Consider the following 18,163-nt stretch of genomic DNA (forward strand, 5'->3'; position numbering starts at 1 on the left):
TAATGTATTGGGGAAATTTGAAAGTAGGCTTCTGGACTTCAGGGAGATTTCTGTATGTTCAGGTTATTGTTTGGTTTTTCTTTTCTTTTTTCTTTTTCTCTCTTTCTCTCTCTCTCTCTCTCTCTCTTTCTCTCTTTCTTTCTTTCTCTCGTTCGTTCATCCGTCGTTCGTTTTTTAGACAGAGGCTCGCACTGTTGCCCAGGCTGGAGTGCTGTGGCACCATCTCAGCTCACTGCACCCTCCACTTCCCAGGTTCAAGCGATTCTCCTGCCTCAGCCTCCCGAGTAGCTGGGACTACAGGCGTGTGCCACCACACCCAGCTAATTTTTGTATTTTTAGTAGAGGTGGGGTTTCACTGTGTTGGCCAGGATGGTCTCAATCTCTTAATCTTGTGATCCACCCACCTTGGCCTCCCAAAGTGCTGGGATTACAGACTTTTCTTACAGTCAGACTACCTATATTCCTTCCTTCCTTCCTTTCCCCTTCCTTCCTTTCTTCCTTCCTTCCTTCCTTCCTTTCTTCCTTCCTTCCTTCCTTCCTTCCTCCCTCCCTCTCTTCCTTCCTTCCCTCCCTAATTTCCTCTCTCCCTTCCTTTCTCTCTCCTTCTATCCATCATGCTGTCCACCATCTTTTCATCCATCCATCCATCCATCCATCCATCCATCCATCCATCCATCCAAGCATTGCATTAGGTACTGTGGGGATATAAGGTGAGAAATGCTGTAGAAGAAATAAGTCATAGACATAAACAATGATGACACAGGCTAGAACAAGGCAAATGCTGAGAGAGGTGAGGACGAAGTGCTCTGGGCATTTATGGGAGAGAGAAGCTATCGGAGGTTATCCGCAAGGAAGTGCACAATCTGATTTACGCATCTGAAAAGAAGACTGGCTGTTACCTGGAAATGGATTTAGGGAGGGTGGAAGCAGGGAGTGCTCCCGATAAAGGAAATAGCAAGCCTAAAAGCCAGAGGTGGGACAGGGTTAGTGCAGCCTAGATCTGTGCGTTGGAGCCCAGTGAACTCTTGATGAGGTAAAGTTGGAAAGGTTGGCGGGGGCCACATCTGCTGAGTTTTGAAAGGAGTTTGGATTTTTAATTTTGTCATTACCGTTAAAGCAATAAAAAGCACGATGATTTCACAGATTATACAAAGACAGCGATTAGATCACCTTAGTGAAAAGCAGAGCATGTTTTTCAGTTCAGAACAATAAAAAAAGGGCCAGGCGCGGTGGCTCATGCCTGTAATCCCAGCACTTTGGGAGGCCAAGGCGGGCAAATCACCTGAGGTCAGGAGTTCAAGACCAGCCTGGCCGACAAGGCAAAACCCCGTCTCTACTAAACATGCAAAATCAGCCGGGCGTTGTGATGGGTGCCTGTAATCCCACCTGAGGCAGGAGAATCACTTGAATCTGGGAGGCGGAGGTTGCAATGAGCCAAGATCGCCCCATTGCACTCCAACCTGGGCGACAGAACGAGACTGTTTCAAAAAAAAAAAAAAAAAAGAACAATAGAAAGAGGACCTGGTTATAGACAAATAATCATATGTATGCCAAGTGATTGAAATTTCTCATAATTGTATGCCTCAAAAGGGCACTATTTCTTAGGGGAAATTTAAAATGAGATCCCAATGAACTGCGACTACTGATGATGATTATTCCAAGGCCTTGCCCTGAGTACAACCTGAGGAAATATTTTCTGTTTCCTTTTATTCTCCTAAGGCCACAGCTGGGAAACCTCCTTTGCCCCTTTGCTTCCTGACCTAACTCGTTGGAGCTGCATGTTTTAGTGAGGGGTGGGAGTGTTGTGAAATGAGCCCGAGGGATCCTGCACGCCTCACTCTATTGTTTAAGGAGGGGCTCCGGCTGCTTTGATCTGTGTCTCCCGGTGAGTGTGGGTGGTAGTGGGCGGTCCAGCCTGTGTCTGGCTGCCTGGCGGTCTTTCCTAAGAAGCACCTTGAGGGTCAGCGACTGTGTGCTATTATAGTTATTATTGTAATAAATGCTTCAGTGCCAGAGAAGTAGTATACAGCAGTCAGACGCAATTACCATCCATGCTTTACTAGACTTAAAGAAATCTGTGAAAATCTGACTCAGATGACTCTGTTTTGGATGGGTTTATGTAGGATTTGAGGTAAACTTGCAGAGTCTCATTTCCTTGGCTTTGGAGAGAACGCTGGCTGGCAGAATCAAGGATTTTGAGGGACCTGGAGTGAGGGGGCAGAAAATGGAGAGGATGAAACCTTGAAGAGGTGTCCCTGGCTCTGTACAAATGAATAGTCAAAGGAATGATGGATGGGACCTAGGTCAGAGTTCAGCGAAAGATGGAGAAAAACCTGCTTGTTTTATTTACTGACCCCAGAATGGCTTTAGGTCTGTTCAGGGTTCGAGTCTGATTTTTAAAATTTTATTTTCTGATGATCTGCAATATCTTAATGCCAGATCCCGAACACATACCTGGACTCCAACGCACAAATCCTTGCATGAGTTCTAGAATGCACCAGACTGTTTCCCACCTTGGGCTTTTAGGTTTGCTCTTTCCTTTGTCAGGGGCACTCCCTGCTTCCACCCTCCCTAACTCCATTTCCCCATAATAGCCAGTCTTCTTTTTAGATGCATACATCAGATCATGCACTGATTCCTGCTCAAGTAGGAAACCATGGATAATATGATACATGCTTGACAAAGGCAAATATCTTTGGCAAAATAAAACACTAGCAACCCTCTTGGCTGGGTGCAGTGGCTTACGCCTGTAATCCCAACACTTTGGGAGGCTGAGGCAGGCAGATCACTTGAGGTCAGGAGTTCACAGCCTGGCCAACATGGTGAAACCCCTTCTCTACTAGAAATACTAAAATATTCCATTGTATTTCAGAAGATTATAAAAGCTATAAGGTGAATTTTGAAGTCTTCATCAGCATATCCATATTAAAAGGAGATGACAGAAGCCAAAATAAAATAATTATGGGCTGACACGACTACTGGGTTAAAACAAGCATCGGTTTCATTAAAAATGGCTAACTTGAAGATAAATTGTTCGACTCCAGCTCTCTAGAGGATCCAAGGTGACCTTGATGGCCAGCGGAAGAAATCACAACATGAAACTCCTTGAATAAAAATTTATTGACTTAAAAAAAATACTAAAATTAGCTGGGTATGGTGGCAAATGCCTGTAATCCTGGATACTCAGGGGGCTGAGGCACGAGAATCCCTTGAACCTGGGAAGTAGAGGTTGCAATGAGCTGAGATCACACCACTGCACTTCAGCCTGGGCAACAGAGTGAGACTTTGTCTCGAAAAAAGAAAAACAACAACAACAACAACAACAACAACAACAAAAAACCCAAAAAAACCACACAAAAAATTAGCAACCTCCTTCTTTGAAATGTTACTAGCTCATAAAGTCTGTATTCAAGCATGTAGTATAACCTCCCTGTTGGATGTGAGGTGGTATTTATTGAATTAATAAGATAAATATACATCTCATTGACCAAGGATAAAAGAAGGAAGGGGGAAAAGGGGCTTAAATCAGCAAAACAAAATCTACTGATGAGGTACTTTGGAAAGAAAGATGATTTGTCAGGAACGGGTAAAAGAAAATCTGCAATAAAGTGATATAGACAAATATTTTGATGTATTTGTTATGTAAATAATTCATAAGAAAACATTGTGCCGTAAGAAAAACATAGATAAATGGACAAAGATCATGAACCAGACAAGTATGAAAATATAACTAAAACAGCAAACCGGCATATGGCACTTTCTACCCTCCTTCCCACCCATCTTACCACCTCCCAACTTCCTATTCCTTTCCACTGCTTTTTATATTTCTCCTTAACAAATACCACTATCCTAATATTCTCTCTCGATATTACTTATTTATCTTGTTTATTTTCTTTCCCCCCAAATTGCATGTAAACGCCATGTGGGCTGGGACATCTGCTGGTTTTGTTTGCTACCGTATGCATCCCATTACCTAGAACTCAGGGAAGGTCCAAGACAACCATCTATGGGTTTTTTAAAGTTCAACGGAACATTCATTAATTTGTTAAAAAAGACTAAATGCCTACCATCGACTAGGCACTGTGTGATATAATAGGGCTTCATTTTTCCTTTTTCAAAAGCATGAGATGTGTTTTCTACCTGTTAGAACTGCAGAGTTGAGTGCAGAGATTTGCCTGTGGGCACAGCTTTGTTTCAAAAAGAATTTTTTTTTTTTTTAAATTTTGGCCAAAATTTTACAACCAATAGATTTCATACACAAAGCCAGATTTCTGTCTTCTTTTAAAAGAAGAGTTGATGCTGACTACAACAGGCATCAATTGCATGTGGCTACAACTGGCAGGGGGTGAAGTGCTGCTTCTTACGCCCTTTGGGCAGGATCCCAAAGGACCAGGGAAGGTCTTAGAGTAAGGCAACGGGGAAGGACCACTTCCTATTGCCTTACTCTAAGCCTAGCAGTGCCCGCTGGCAGCCAGTAGGTGCCAAACCATGGTAGTAGTTGTGCAGGTATTGGTCACAGAATAAAAAAGACCACGTACAAGCTACGTTACACCATTTTATTAAGTCCAGTTGCAGGAATATTCTAGAATTTTAAATAGAAAAGTTGTTTCCTGCCCCCTGTCCCCCCCACCCACCACCCCCAGTAGCGAGAGTAAATACTAAATGATTTTAGGGAAGTTCGTCTCAATTTGGGAGATGATTTGAGGGAGACCATTTTTCAAACTCATTAATGATGAAAAGCATCATTCCATGCAAAAGGAGCCTGGAACAAGCTCTCCCATCATTCTCTTGGTGAGACCATTTTAAAGACTCAATACTGAGCTAAGTGCAATACAGCTGGGTGTTTAATCTCAGTGAAGCTTGGTAACTTCAAAGTCCTGCAGGCAAGGCTGTAGAGAGTGTCTTCACGGAGTTCTCATGCAATGCAGATACCCAAGGCCAATACACTCCCCAGACATGAGGCCCATACATCCCCTCACTCTAGATGGCATAGCCCTTGGCTTTAAGGGAGACCCATTTGAATGAGAAAGGGGTATGTATGCAATAGGCTTGGAATCTGTTGGGCAAGCTCTGGAGTGGAGATGTGGACTAAGGACCTCCATCCCTGGAACCGTAATGCAACTCCATTGAAGGCTGTGCATTTAAAGGACAATGGGGGCAAATGTGGTAGCTCGTGCCTATAATTCCAGCAGTTTGGGAAGCTGAGGTGGGAGGATTGCTTGAGGCCAGGAGTTTAAGACCAACCTGGGCAATACCACGAGAACCTGTCTATAACCAAAAAGTAACATATTTAGCTGAGTGTTGTGGCACACATCTGTGGTCCCAGCTACTCAGGAGGCTGAAGTGAGAAGATGGCTCGAGCCCGGGAGGCTGAGGCTGCAGTGAGCCATGATCACACTACTGCACTCCACTCTGGGTGACAGAGTGAGACTCTATCTCAAAAATAAACAAAAGAAAATAGGCTGGGTATGATGGTGCACACCTGTAATTCCCAGCACTTTGAGCAATCAAGTTAGGCGGATAGCTTGAATCCAGGAGTTTACGACCAGACTGGGCAACATGGTGAAACCCTGTCTCTGCAAAAACAAAAAACAAACAGACAGAAAAAAAAAAAAAGCCACAACAAAAATTAGTTGGGCATGGTGGCACACAACTGTATTCCCAGCTACTTGGGAGGCTGAGGTTGGAGGATCGCTTGAGCCTAGGAGGTCGAGGCTACAGTGAACTGAGATTGTGACACTGCACTCCAGCCTGGACAACAGAGTGAGATCCTGTCTCAATAAAAATAAAAATTAAAATAAAATAAAAGAAGGACACCCATTGTCTTCAAAGTAGAACTTTAGAGGGGGAGACAGAAGAGGAGGGATGTGATATAAAAAGATTATAACAAGTTTATATATTTTGAAAATATTGCTCTGAATAAATATATCATGAGCTGCCCTTGTGAAGTTAATTTTTACCACCATAAAGCGGGTTCTTTTTTTTTTTTTCTTTTTTGTGACAGAATTTCTCTCTTGTCACCCAGGCTAGAGTGCAATGGCACAATCTCAGCTCACAGCAACCTCCGCCTCCCAGGTTCAAGCTATTCTCCTGCCTTAGCCTCCCGAGTAGCTGGGTTTACAGACAACTGCCACCACGCCCCACTAATTTTTGTATTTTTAGTAGAGATGGGGTTTCACTATATTGGCCAGGCTGGTCTTGAACTCCTGACCTCAGGTGATCCACCCTCCTCAGCCTCCCAAAGTGCTGGGTTTACAGGCGTGAATCACTGTGCCCAGCCCCTGTTCTAAATAAGAAAGGCACGATGAAAAATTTGTAGTTATTTTGAGATTGCTTCCAAAAGGCATCCAGGGCAGGGAGGGCATTGGCTCATTGGGTTAGCCAGATGAAGAACCTCACAAGGACCGCTGAACAGAGAATTTAGCTCTTGTACGTGTATAGTCAAGTACTTGGTACAAATTTCACAGCACATGACAGCTGTGTGGCACATCTGTTGGAGATCCAAAAAATCAGTTTCACAAGCATTGGTTGGGAAAGATTCAGCTTGGCACTAGTTCTGAGAAAAGCCCTGCAACTTTGAATTGTGTGCAAATGTAATATGCTGTAAGTTCACTGAAATGTTAGTCTTTGCCCATGGATAAAAATATCCAGTCCTGTTACAAGCCAAGCTGTTTAAGTCACACTTACAGTACTGGTCATATGAAGAAGGATATTGGAAATTAGAATTTGTTCCTAGGATGGTAGACAAGAAGAATCTAGAAATTATGACACAGGAAGTGGTTGAAAGACTTGGAGATGACAGATCTCTAGTTCAACTTGAACAGGAAAAGACTAAGGAGGGAGATGCCATAGCTATCTTCAGATTCGCAAAAACCTGATGATGCAGGGCCCTTTGGTTGTAAAACAACATCCAAAGATTATGTCTGTTGGATAAATAAAAGAATAAAAAGAGAGTAGGGGTGTATGTCTGTGTCTGTGTGTGCGTGAGTGCTGTATGTATCTGTATGTGTTGTGTGTGTATCTGGCTTTTCAGGCAAGAGAAAAAACACATGATGAAAATTACAGACAGAGGTAGATTTAAAACACCATAAAAATGTTACTGTTTGTAATGGCCAAGCTGAATGACCCTCTATTAGGGGTTTATAAAAAGAACGTCTACATGCAATGGTAAACTCAATCTTGAGAAGGAACATAAAATGGAAAGATGAGGGCTTTGGAGTCAGACACATCTGGGAGCAAATTATATCTTTGCCATTTAGCTTTGTGACTTTAGGCAAGATACCTAGCCTCTCTGAGTATTCGTTTTTCCATCTATTAAATGGGGACAATAAAACCCATGTTAAAATGTGAGAATTAACTGAGCTGACGAATGTAAAGTCCTAGAAACGGTACACTTTGGATAAGTGTTAGCTGACTTTTCTAGATTAGATGTCATCCAAAGTAGAAAGAGTGAGTTATAGAAATTATTGTAAGGCAGTCACTTAGCAGCTCCATTAGATGTACGTGGTCACCGCTGGGCATGGTGGCTCATGCCTGTAATCCCAGCACTTTGGGAGGCCAAGGCAGGCAGATCACCTGAGGTCAGGGGTTTGAGACCAGCCTGGCCAGCACTGGCAAAACCCCATCTCTACTAAAAATATAAAAATTAGCTGGGCATGGTGGTGTGCACCTGTAATCCCAACTACTTGGGAGGCTGAGGCAGGAGAATCACTTGAACCCAGGAGGCAGAGGTTTCGGCGAGCTGAGATCATCCCACTGCACTCCAGACTCCAGCCTGGGCAACAGAGTGAGACTTGGTCTCAAAAAAAAAAAAAAAAAAAAAAAAGATGTACACGGTCCCCTTGTATCGTCAGTGCCTGACACAGAGCCTGCACAGGGAGCCATTCAGCAGGTGATGGCACATCTGTTGACTTTATTGTCAGCACTATGGGTAAGTCACACCCTAGAAACAGGTTCTCAATATGGCAGCATGGCCAACAGAGCCAGCCTGCGTAGGGAAGGGGGGTAGGTGTTGGCATCAGAGAGGTTCAAATCTCAGTTCTCCACTGGATTGAGTTACTTCACCTTTCCGAGCTGCATGTGTCTCTTCTGAGGCAGTACGTGTTTCATGGCAGTGAGTGATGAAATTGCATATGCAAAGGCATTTGATATTCTTTTCCCAGAGGGATCCTCTTTACAATCCAGGAAGGCAGATAATGCACTCTGTATGGAAGAAAAAACAAGATTCAGAAAATTGAAGTGATGTGCCCAAGGAAATAGCAGAATTGGTATTTGATTCTTTCCTTTTAACCTGAAGGCCCATCATCTTTCCGAGACCATGATGGAAACATTTTTTGGTGTCTCAGTGTGCCGGGTCCTATGCTGGCTGTTTCCGTGTATCGCCTCCTTTGCTGTTCGGGTCCCCATGGAGATGTTAGTCACTTTGCGAGTCTCTTTGGAACATCTGCAGGATGGGCTTCTTAGACACTTGAGAAAGGTCATTCTTCATGGGACACCTGGCATTGGGAGGAGACATCTGCCCAGACAGTCACGTCTGCTCCTCGCCTTGACGGGCACCGGAGGGATGGCTGTTGTGTATCTTGAGCAGCGACACCGTCGGCTAGTGGCTATGCTGAGTCCGCAGCTGCCCATCCTCAGGTCTCCTTGAGCCCACAGACTTGCTGCGTGGGATTACAGTGTTTTGAAATGAACTCCTTGCAAGCATTTAAATCAGAAATATCCGCATAAAAATGTAATTTAACAGTTTGGGTTTCTCTCGAGGAACTGGATGGTCTGGCAAACCTGAGCCCATGTTCTCCCAGGCAGCAGCCCACCAGCACTGCTGGTGCAAGGGGACCGTGTACATCTCCTTTAAGTGAAGCAGGCGTCCCCACGGTCCCCGCACTGCCAATTGCACTCCCATCCCTTCCTCCCCCAAAGAGTTTAGGTTACCATATAGTACTCATGCATAATTTCTATCAATAATAACATAAACACCTGCTAGAACAGTTCCTGAGGTGTTTTTTCTGACCATCTCTTTTGTATGCTTCCTCCCCAGTCTGTGATTGCAATGGGAAGTCCAGGCAGTGTATCTTTGATCAGGAACTTTACAGACAAACTGGTAATGGATTCCGCTGCCTCAACTGCAATGACAACACTGATGGCATTCACTGCGAGAGGTGCAAGGACGGCTTTTACCGGCACAGAGAAAGGGACCGCTGTTTGCCCTGCAATTGTAACTCCAAAGGTAGCTGAAAAGGGGGGAAAGAGGGAGAGGGAGATGGAGCAGTGGGGAGACAAGAGGGAAGGAAGGAGCGAGGAAAAGAAGAAGGAAGGGAACAAGGGAGGAAAAAAGAAAGAAAACAGGGGAAGCAAGTAGGCCAAGAGGGAGATGTTCAACTTCACGAGCAACTGGGAACCTACCAGACATTGGTCTTTTTAGCAGTTTCAGTCTGAAAGGAAACATGTTTCTCTTAAGTAGGGGTTGGTGGAACCAGCTGGGACCTTAAGGGCATATTGTCTTGAATTCTAATACAAAGAGTCACATTATTAACTGTTCCAGGCAGGTGACAGTCTTTTCCAGGCAGATAATAAAGGAAGCTTGCACTCTTTGACGGATAGTTCTTCATATCCATAGCCATCCATTTGACCAACCTCTTGAAAAATAAGGAATTAGAAAGATCTGTTTCTAGTGCTGTGCTAGGTGCTAGCAATATGAAGTTGTACTAATAAAGGAGACAGACAAGTAAATAGGAAAATTAAAGTCTTTCATTAGGTTGCTAACAAGATAAAACAAAATAACAAATAGGAAACACCTAATGGGGTGGCTGGTTCATAGGAGAGCTAGTTGTTTTTTGTTTGTTTGTTGTTTTTTTTTTTGAGACAGAGTCTCGCGCTGTCATCCAGGCTGGAGTGCAGTGGTGCCATCTCGGCTCACTGCAACCTCCGCCTCCCAGGTTCAAGCGATTCTTCTGCGTTAGCCTCCCAAATAGCTGGGATTATAGACACCTGCCACCACGCCCAGCTAATTTTTTGTATTTTTAGTAGAGATGGAGTTTCATTACGTTGGCCAGGTTGGTCTCGAGTGCCTGACCTCATGATCCACCCACCTCAGCCTCCCAAAGTGCTGAGACTACAGGTATGAGCCACCGCACCTGGCCAGTTGCTTTTTTTTCTTAAAAAGTATCCCACACAGTACTATATTCATATAACTGTAGGTCTTTGCTGTGCACACAGATACACACACTGTGTTGTATTCATTGTGGACAGACAATAAAGACAATTTAGTAAATATAAAGGGGGAGAGAGAGGTGGTTCTATAAATAAGATTTTTTTTAATGGTTCATTTGTCTATTATCTTTCTTGGCATTATCAACTTTTCTTGCTAGAAAGTGTTTAATAGCATCGTATGATAAATATTGATCCACTTAAAGCATACAGCCTTACTGCATGGCAATGACTTAGTGTAGTAGGTCTGTGCAACCAACTGATAGCTGCAGATTGAAAGAATCTAAAAATAGGCAGATTCTGGTGCAGCCATGAGTTGCCGGTAGAGTGGGTTGGGAGTCTTATAGAAAACTGGGTGACCCTGTGGTGAGATAGACCCATGTCACAGCAGTCACCCCCCAAATTCACCTAAGTTGCTGTTACAATGTAGTTTGACTCAGATTAGTTTAGCTTTGTTGTATAGAATTTGCACCCAGAATCTTTTGGACTTAGCAGTCCTCCCTATGAATCAAAGAACTTCATAAAAAAATTAAAAGACAAATTATTCCATTTTAATCAGCATTTAATCTCTCTGAAGAGCCCCTATTGCCTTAGGTCATGCAGCTTCATTGTGAGTCACCAGAGTTGGGTCATCCCAGTGGAATGATCAGTGAGAATGAAACTAGAAATTTAATTGGCTCAGCTTGAAAGCCTGGCCTGAAGACAAGGTTATTAGTCTCAGGGTAGACCAGGAAACTGCTGCCTAGCACAGAAGGATGGGAAAGAAGGATTTACCATGCCATCTCTTCTGTTTCAGCATGTAGTCTACTGCTTGCCCAGTGGTAGTGAAACTGGCTCCTTCTTTCTATTTGGGGAATAGATATCCCAGATTCAGTGGGAACAGCTTGGCAGGAAGTGGTGGAGCCCAATATTGATTTATGTCTTATATGATAGTTAACATGTGCCATGTGCCAACCCTGGGCCAGGCACTTTTCTAGGTGTTTTTAATCCAGTAATTAATCAATCTTCACAAATAGCTTTATAAAGAGAGGGCTATGTTTTTGTCCATTTCACAAATGATGTAGCAGAGACTTAGGGAGGGAGGGGAAGAAACTTGTCCAAGTTTATAGAGCTAAGGGGCAGAGTAAGAGTTCAGGACCAGGTTTGTTGACATCAAAGGTAATAATGTAGAGTATAGTGGTAGGTTATGGAGCCAGACAGCCTGGGTGCAAATCTGGACATGACCACCACCACTAGGTCACTCTGGGCAGGTTCCTTAACCTCTTGCTGCTCCAGCATCCTCATCTGTTAAAGAGTGATCATGATATTTATGTCACGGGATCCTGTGGAGATAAAATGGTGTTTGACAAGCACATGGCAGGCAACTCGGTAAATTGTTAATTGATGTAGTTGTTTTTCTTATTAAGACAGTGGGGAAACTGAGACCTAGAAAAGTTAATGAATGGCCTAAAGTCTTCCAGCAACTGATTGCAAGAACTAAAGTTGTAAGCCAGATCTTCTGACCAAGAACAGTTCTCTTATTCCTTCTCTATGAAAGAAAAAAAAATCAGAATGGCATTTTTCTATGCCCAAAAGCAGACAATTTATGTGTACACAAAAAGCTTGATGGATATTATTTCCTAAGATCTGACTAATGCTTTATAATTTTCCAAAACATTTTCATAGATGATGTCCTTTTCAGTCCTCATAACAGTCTGACAACCTGTGTTAACACATCCCACATCCCCTGTTAAAGAGATGAAGAAACTGAACTTTCAGGGTCCAAACTGCCGAGGATGAAAGACACATTGGTGGCAGAGACTGTTCCCACCATGTGCTGTCCCCAGCTGCTCCTCAGCTGCACATGTCACTTAACCACTAGCACAAGTTTAATTCCCTATGTGATTTCTCAATCTCCCAATTAGCCAGAGGATATTTTTCACTTTCAGATAGTAACTTGACAGAGGAGTGTGTTGTATATTCAATTTCAAATGCAAAAGAACATGTCTTACAAAAAATGCTATCATTACATGTATGTCAAATGAAGCCAACGGTATTAATAAACCCCAGAGTAGTCACCAATTTTGGACTTCATATCGATTTCCCATAAATGTAGCAACTAGGCTTATTTTTAGATTATGACTTTGTGGACTCAGCAACAGGGCTGAGTTATCTTCAGCTCTTCCAGCCGCATATTTAAGCCCTGATAACCATTTGCAGATACTTTGAAATTCACTGTGTGTGCAAGTTTTTCCCCCCATGACAGCTAAGTTTTTGAGGTCTATGTGATATTGGACTTACTCTCTTAATTTTATATTTTTCACATATCTTTGATGCTGACAGTGTATTATTCAGACTATACCATTTGAGTAATTATTTAAAACATGTTTTTAAATGCAAGTGTATATATTTTTAAAAGGGTTCTCAAAAGGAGGCAAGTTCTCTCAGTTTATATTTTTTGTTTATTTTTTTTTATTGGGTTTGTTGTTGTTGTTTTGGGACAAGATCTCACTGTGTGGCCAAGGCTGGAGTATAGCGGCTCCATCATGGCTTACTGCAACCTCAAACTCTTGGGCTCAAGCAGTCCTCCTCCCTCAGCCTGCTGAGTAGCTGGGACTACTGGTGTGTTCCACCATGCCTGACTAATTTTTAATGTTTTTGTAGAGACAGGGTCTATGTTGCCCAGGCTGGTCTCAAATTCCTCGGCTCAAGCAATCCTCCTGCCTCAGCCTCCCCTAACTGCTGGTATTACAAGTATGAGCCACCATGCTCGGCCCTCAATTTTAAATATTAATCAGTTTTTAATACCTTCCTGAGTCTTCAAATGCATGTAGACTGTATCTACATAAACCATGAATGTGCTTACTGGGACACAAATTTGAAACAGGAATTATTCCTTGTCTATTCTTTAAAACCAATTGTTCACAATCCCTAAGTACAGTTCATGATGTGGGAATTGGGGCAGGTGGTTTTTTTTTGAGTGAGACTTTGAAGAACCAGTGCTATTGTTTTGGAACATGAAATAAGTTAGTCATATTCAGAGTTAGAGCCCAAATGACCGTCTTCCCCCACTTTATAAAAATAATTCATTTCTGAAAAACTACTGCAAGGTGAGTTTTCTGAAGTTGAAAGTGTAATTACCATTAATTCGAATGGAGAAAAAATGTGTTTCTGGTACCCAAATCAGCATCCATTCATGTTAAAAACAACCACATTTCATCATAAGGGACTTCTATTTAATGTTACTTATCAGAGCATTATTCAGAAAGGAAATTTCCTTCCTTCTGCCCACCACTCACAGAGCAATGAGCATGAAGTCTCTCAACATCAAACCAAATAACCTCTCTTCATTCTCATTTTATTTAAATGCTCTCTTGCCTTAGGCTCTGAAAACCTTCTTTCTCTCCTCCTCCCCTCACCCTCCTTAGACTTCTCCTCCCTGCCTTCCATTGCTTATTGTTTGATTAGACCCTGTCCTGAGACTTCTCCCTCTCTGATCATCCTCTCTCTTTTTTTTTTTTTTTTTTTTTTTTTTGAGACAGTCTCGCTCTGTCGCCCAGGCTGGAGTGCAGTGGCCGGATCTCAGCTCACTGCAAGCTCCACCTCCTCCACGGGTTCACGCCATTCTCCTACCTCAGCCTCCCAAGTAGCTGGGACTACAGGCACCCGCCACCTCGCCCAGCTAGTTTTTTGTATTTTTTTTTTAGTAGAGACGGGGTTTCACCGTGTTAGCCAGGATGGTCTCGATCTCCTGACCTCATGATCCGCCCGTCTCAGCCTCCCAAAGTGCTGGGATTACAGGCGTGAGCCACCGCACCCGGCCCATCCTCTCTCTTAATAGATGGGCTCTATCTCTGTCCTTACCACTTCCTGTCCTCTCTCCATCTACTTCTGGACTGATCTCACATTTACTATGGCTTCCTATTCAGCCTGTGTGTTGAAGGCTCCTAGATCTTCATCTCTAGACTCTGAGCTCCAGATGAGCATTTCCACCTTTATATGCCCCTAGAAACTCAAGTTCATATATCCCAAACTAAACTCATTATCTTCTCTTGATGATTCAGCCTGAGATCTTGGTCCTCCTCCTCCTGTCTTCCCTGGTTTGGTAAATAGCATCACAGTCCAGTCAGGCATGCACTCTGGGGACCTGAGTGTCATCAATGTGATCCTCTCCCCCTCGTCATTCCTAACCCAAGAGTCATCTCAATCTGTTTGTTCTATATCCACAGTGTCTCTCACAATGCTTTCCTCCTTCTCTTCTCACCGAGACCCCTCTAATCCAGGCCATCATGGCATGGGAGGAGACAGGCTCATCTTGTCTTCCCCAAGCCATCCTGCAGACTGTTCTAGAGTTCTCTTTCTAAGTGCAGGTCTGAACTTATCACTGCCTGCCTAAACCTCTGAGAGTTCCTATTATGCAGAAATTGATCTGTTATTCTGCTGTGAACTTTTAATTCACTACTAAATAGCGTGAGCTAATACATATAAAGTGCCTAACTCAACATCTAAGGAGATGCTCAAAAAATGTCATTTACGCTATTATCACTGAACGCTCCTTCAAGCCTTGCAAAGTTGACATGTAGATGTTCATAGACTCAAACTGTGAATGTGACTCATTTATTTCACATTCCACATGCTGCATAAAGTCTTCATATAGACACAGAACTGATACCTTTATCGATTTGACTTCTACTAGTGAATTAAAAGTTCACAGAAAGGTAATAGATTTAAAAAACAAACATGTAGAGACTGGTCAATGTTCCCTTGGCTTCATAGACTATGGATAGCCTAATCCTTACAGATACTTAAGATACAGGCCGGGTGCAGTGGCTCATGCCTATAATCCCAGCACTTTGGGAGGCTGAGGCAGGTGGATCATGAGGTCAGGAGTTCGAGACCAGCCTGGCCAACATGGTGAAATCCCGTCTCCACTAAAATACAAATCAGGCATGGTGGCACACACCTGTAGTCCCAGCTGCTCAGGAGACTGAGGAAGGGGAATCGCTTGAGCCAGGGAGGCAGAGGTTGCAATGAGCTGAGATCATACCACTGCCTGGCAACAGAGCAAGACTCCATCTCAAAAAAAGAAAAAAAAAAAGATATCCAGATTATGGCCAGGTGCGGTGGCTCATGCCTATAATCCCAGCACTTTGGGAGGCCAAGGCAGGTGGATCACCTAAGGTTGGGAGTTCGAGACCAGCCTGGCCAACAGGGAGAAACCCCCGTCTCTACTAAAAATACAGAATTAGCTGGGCATGGTGGTGCATGCCTGTAATCTGAGCTACTTGGGAGGCTGAGGCAGGAAAATCACTTGAACCCGGGAGTTGGAAGTTGCCAACAAGAACGAAACTTCGTCTCAAAAAAAAAAAAAAAAAAAGATACACAGATTATTTTACAATTCCACTGAACTGCAGGGGGATTATAAGGTAGCTGAGGTGTACCTAGCTAGCCTTCCACCTCATCTTTTGGCTTTCTCTCAGCTCCTTCCACAACAGCCCAGCCCTCTTCCTTGGCATACACACATTAGTTGGACAGATTTCTGGGCACCTGCCTTGTGTCAGGCACAATGCTGAGCAGTGGGAATACAGCAGGTGACATAAGGTGAGATCATCCTAAATCAAGTAGGGCTGAGGACTGTGGTAGGGGTGGGATGGGATTTTAGATGCAGGAGTCAGAGAAGATTTCTCTAGAAAAGTAATATTTAATCAAGACCTGAGTGCTGAGGATGTGCCAACTAGGGGAAGTTTGAGGAAAGAGCATTCCAGACTGAGGGAACAGCAAGTGCAAACACCTTGAGGGAAGCTGCTTAGCACTTTGCCCCAACCAAGAGGGTTGGGTCGCTGGAACCTAGTGAAGGAGGGTAGGAGATGAGGTAAGAGAGGTACGGTCTTGCAGGCCATGATAGAGAGTCGGCATCTTATTCTGCTTGGGGGAGGCGGGGCGCTGGAGGACCTAAATATCTGAATTACATTTTTAAAGAACATCCTGACTTCTCTGTGGACTATGGAGAGGCAAGGATGGAGGCAGGGAGGAGAGTGTGAGGCAGGGCCCAGGTGAGAGAAAGTGGAGGCTGGAATGGAGTGAGTGTGGAAGGGCAGGTGGTGAAACCTGGGGGCATCCCACGGTGACACATTTTGTTGCCCTGAGTTTTTCATGAACACTCAATCTGAGAGGACCCATTTACAACTAGGAGCATATCTGTAAAAAGTGGAATCATAAGACAAGTACAGTCCCCTAGGAAAGGCACACAGGGTGCATCCCGCCAGGGGGCGCACCACAGGGGATACTCTCCAGCACTCTTGGCAGGTGGATATTTTTGGTTAATAGCCCTTTTTAAGCTCATAAAAATCATACCGTATAAGCACTGACCCTTAAAAGATGGCTTTGCCTGCCAGGGATAAGAGAGAATGCTGCTCACTTTCAGATACGAACTCTCTTCTAGGAGGCCAATGTGCTCATTCACAAATTTTCCTTGAGATCTTAAAGATTTGATGGACTTCTTTTAAAAAGCGGTGAGCTGTATGCTACCTACTGTCACAATCAGAGTAGACAGACAGAGACAAATGCTTTTATGAGTAATTTAATTCTTCTCCCTGAGGAAGACATCCTCGGCTGTCAGCACCGTCCCCGGTGGGTGGAAGAACACGCAGACGATGTGAAGTGACTGTTAAAGGCAGCAGATGGTGCTTCTTACTTCGTGTTTACGGAGCACCCATAGGGTGATAGTTGCTTCCAATGCCGCATACACTAAATAGTTCCTCTTCTTCTTTCCTTTCCCCTACCTTGTGGGTTTCAGGTTCTCTTAGTGCTCGATGTGACAACTCCGGACGGTGCAGCTGTAAACCGGGCGTGACAGGAGCCAGATGCGACCGATGTCTGCCAGGCTTCCACATGCTCACGGATGCGGGGTGCACCCAAGACCAGAGACTGCTGTGAGCATCTACATCCCACCATTGCTGTCACTAACTCAGTGATGACAATTATAGAAATCTTAGCAACCACTTGTGTTTACTGAGCCCCTACCCTGTGCCAAACACTGCTTTGAGAGTACATGATGTGGGCTATCTACTTTAATCCTCACAATACCCCTAAGAGGTTGGGATTATCATTATATGCATTTCAAAGATAAGAAACTTAAACAATATGAGGTTAAGTTGCCTGATGTTACTGGTGAGGCGGGACCTAATGCTTAAGCTCAGGGTTTTGGGTCCAGAGTCCATGTCCTTCTCTCTGGCAACGGCTTCCCTCTAGATGAAGGGAGGCAACGAGTCCTTCAAGTAACCTGGGACTCATTTTGGCCCCAGTGAATTTAGGTAGAACTTTTCTGCATAATCTTGATCCCCTTTAGTTTGGAATGTCCTGTATCCCTGCTCAAATTTTTTTTGGAAGATGAGTGAGTATGCATTAAATATCACATAACCAATTTGCAGAGATGCAGAGCTGGCAAGCGTTGGGATGGCTTGGTGGGGGCTTGGCAGTGAAGCACTGGGCACTGGCTAGCAAGGCTCTCACAGAGGAGGCGCGTCCCATTGCCCACTTTGCTGGCTCCTTGCTGGGACAGGAACTGCCCTTCAGCCACACTGCATTGTCCCAGTTGTCAAGGTCCCCAGTTCTCATACTCTCTTGGCATTTGTTCTGGTCCAGCTTTCCCTGACCCTTTCAGATGGTCTTCAGAGATCACCCCTGCCCCAGTCCTCCTTTGTAACCCTTTTAAAACATAACCCTCTGTTAGCTCCACCTCCCTGACCCAATTCAGAATGAGATAAAACTTATCAAGGTCCTTCAAGGTCCTCCTCCCTCTCCACCCTCAGCCTAGGTGCCTGCTTGATTTCTCACCGCTTCCCTCCCTGCTCCCTGCACTCTGCAGAGAAGCCACACCAGCCTTCCTTCCCTTCTTCAAAGACCCAAGTGCATGTGACTTTGGCACATCCTGGAGCGCTCTGCCTTCCCCAAAGCCGTGCAGCGCCTCCTGCTCCAT

General features: G+C 44.1%; 1 protein-coding gene across 2 annotated transcripts in view; it reads left to right on the plus strand.

The window, feature by feature from the left end:
- Positions 1-18,163, plus strand: part of LOC105484564 (laminin subunit gamma 2) — a 68,522-nt gene that overhangs the window by 22,191 nt on the left and 28,168 nt on the right. For both annotated transcript variants that reach the window (XM_071076819.1, XM_011746308.3), the window contains 2 exons: positions 9,038-9,226; positions 16,982-17,117. In XM_071076819.1, coding sequence (XP_070932920.1) covers positions 9,038-9,226; positions 16,982-17,117 — 325 coding nt within the window. The remainder of the gene's footprint in view (positions 1-9,037; positions 9,227-16,981; positions 17,118-18,163) is intronic.

The sequence above is a fragment of the Macaca nemestrina genome, chromosome 1 (genome assembly GCF_043159975.1).
Source record: "Macaca nemestrina isolate mMacNem1 chromosome 1, mMacNem.hap1, whole genome shotgun sequence".
Lineage (NCBI taxonomy): Eukaryota > Metazoa > Chordata > Mammalia > Primates > Cercopithecidae > Macaca > Macaca nemestrina.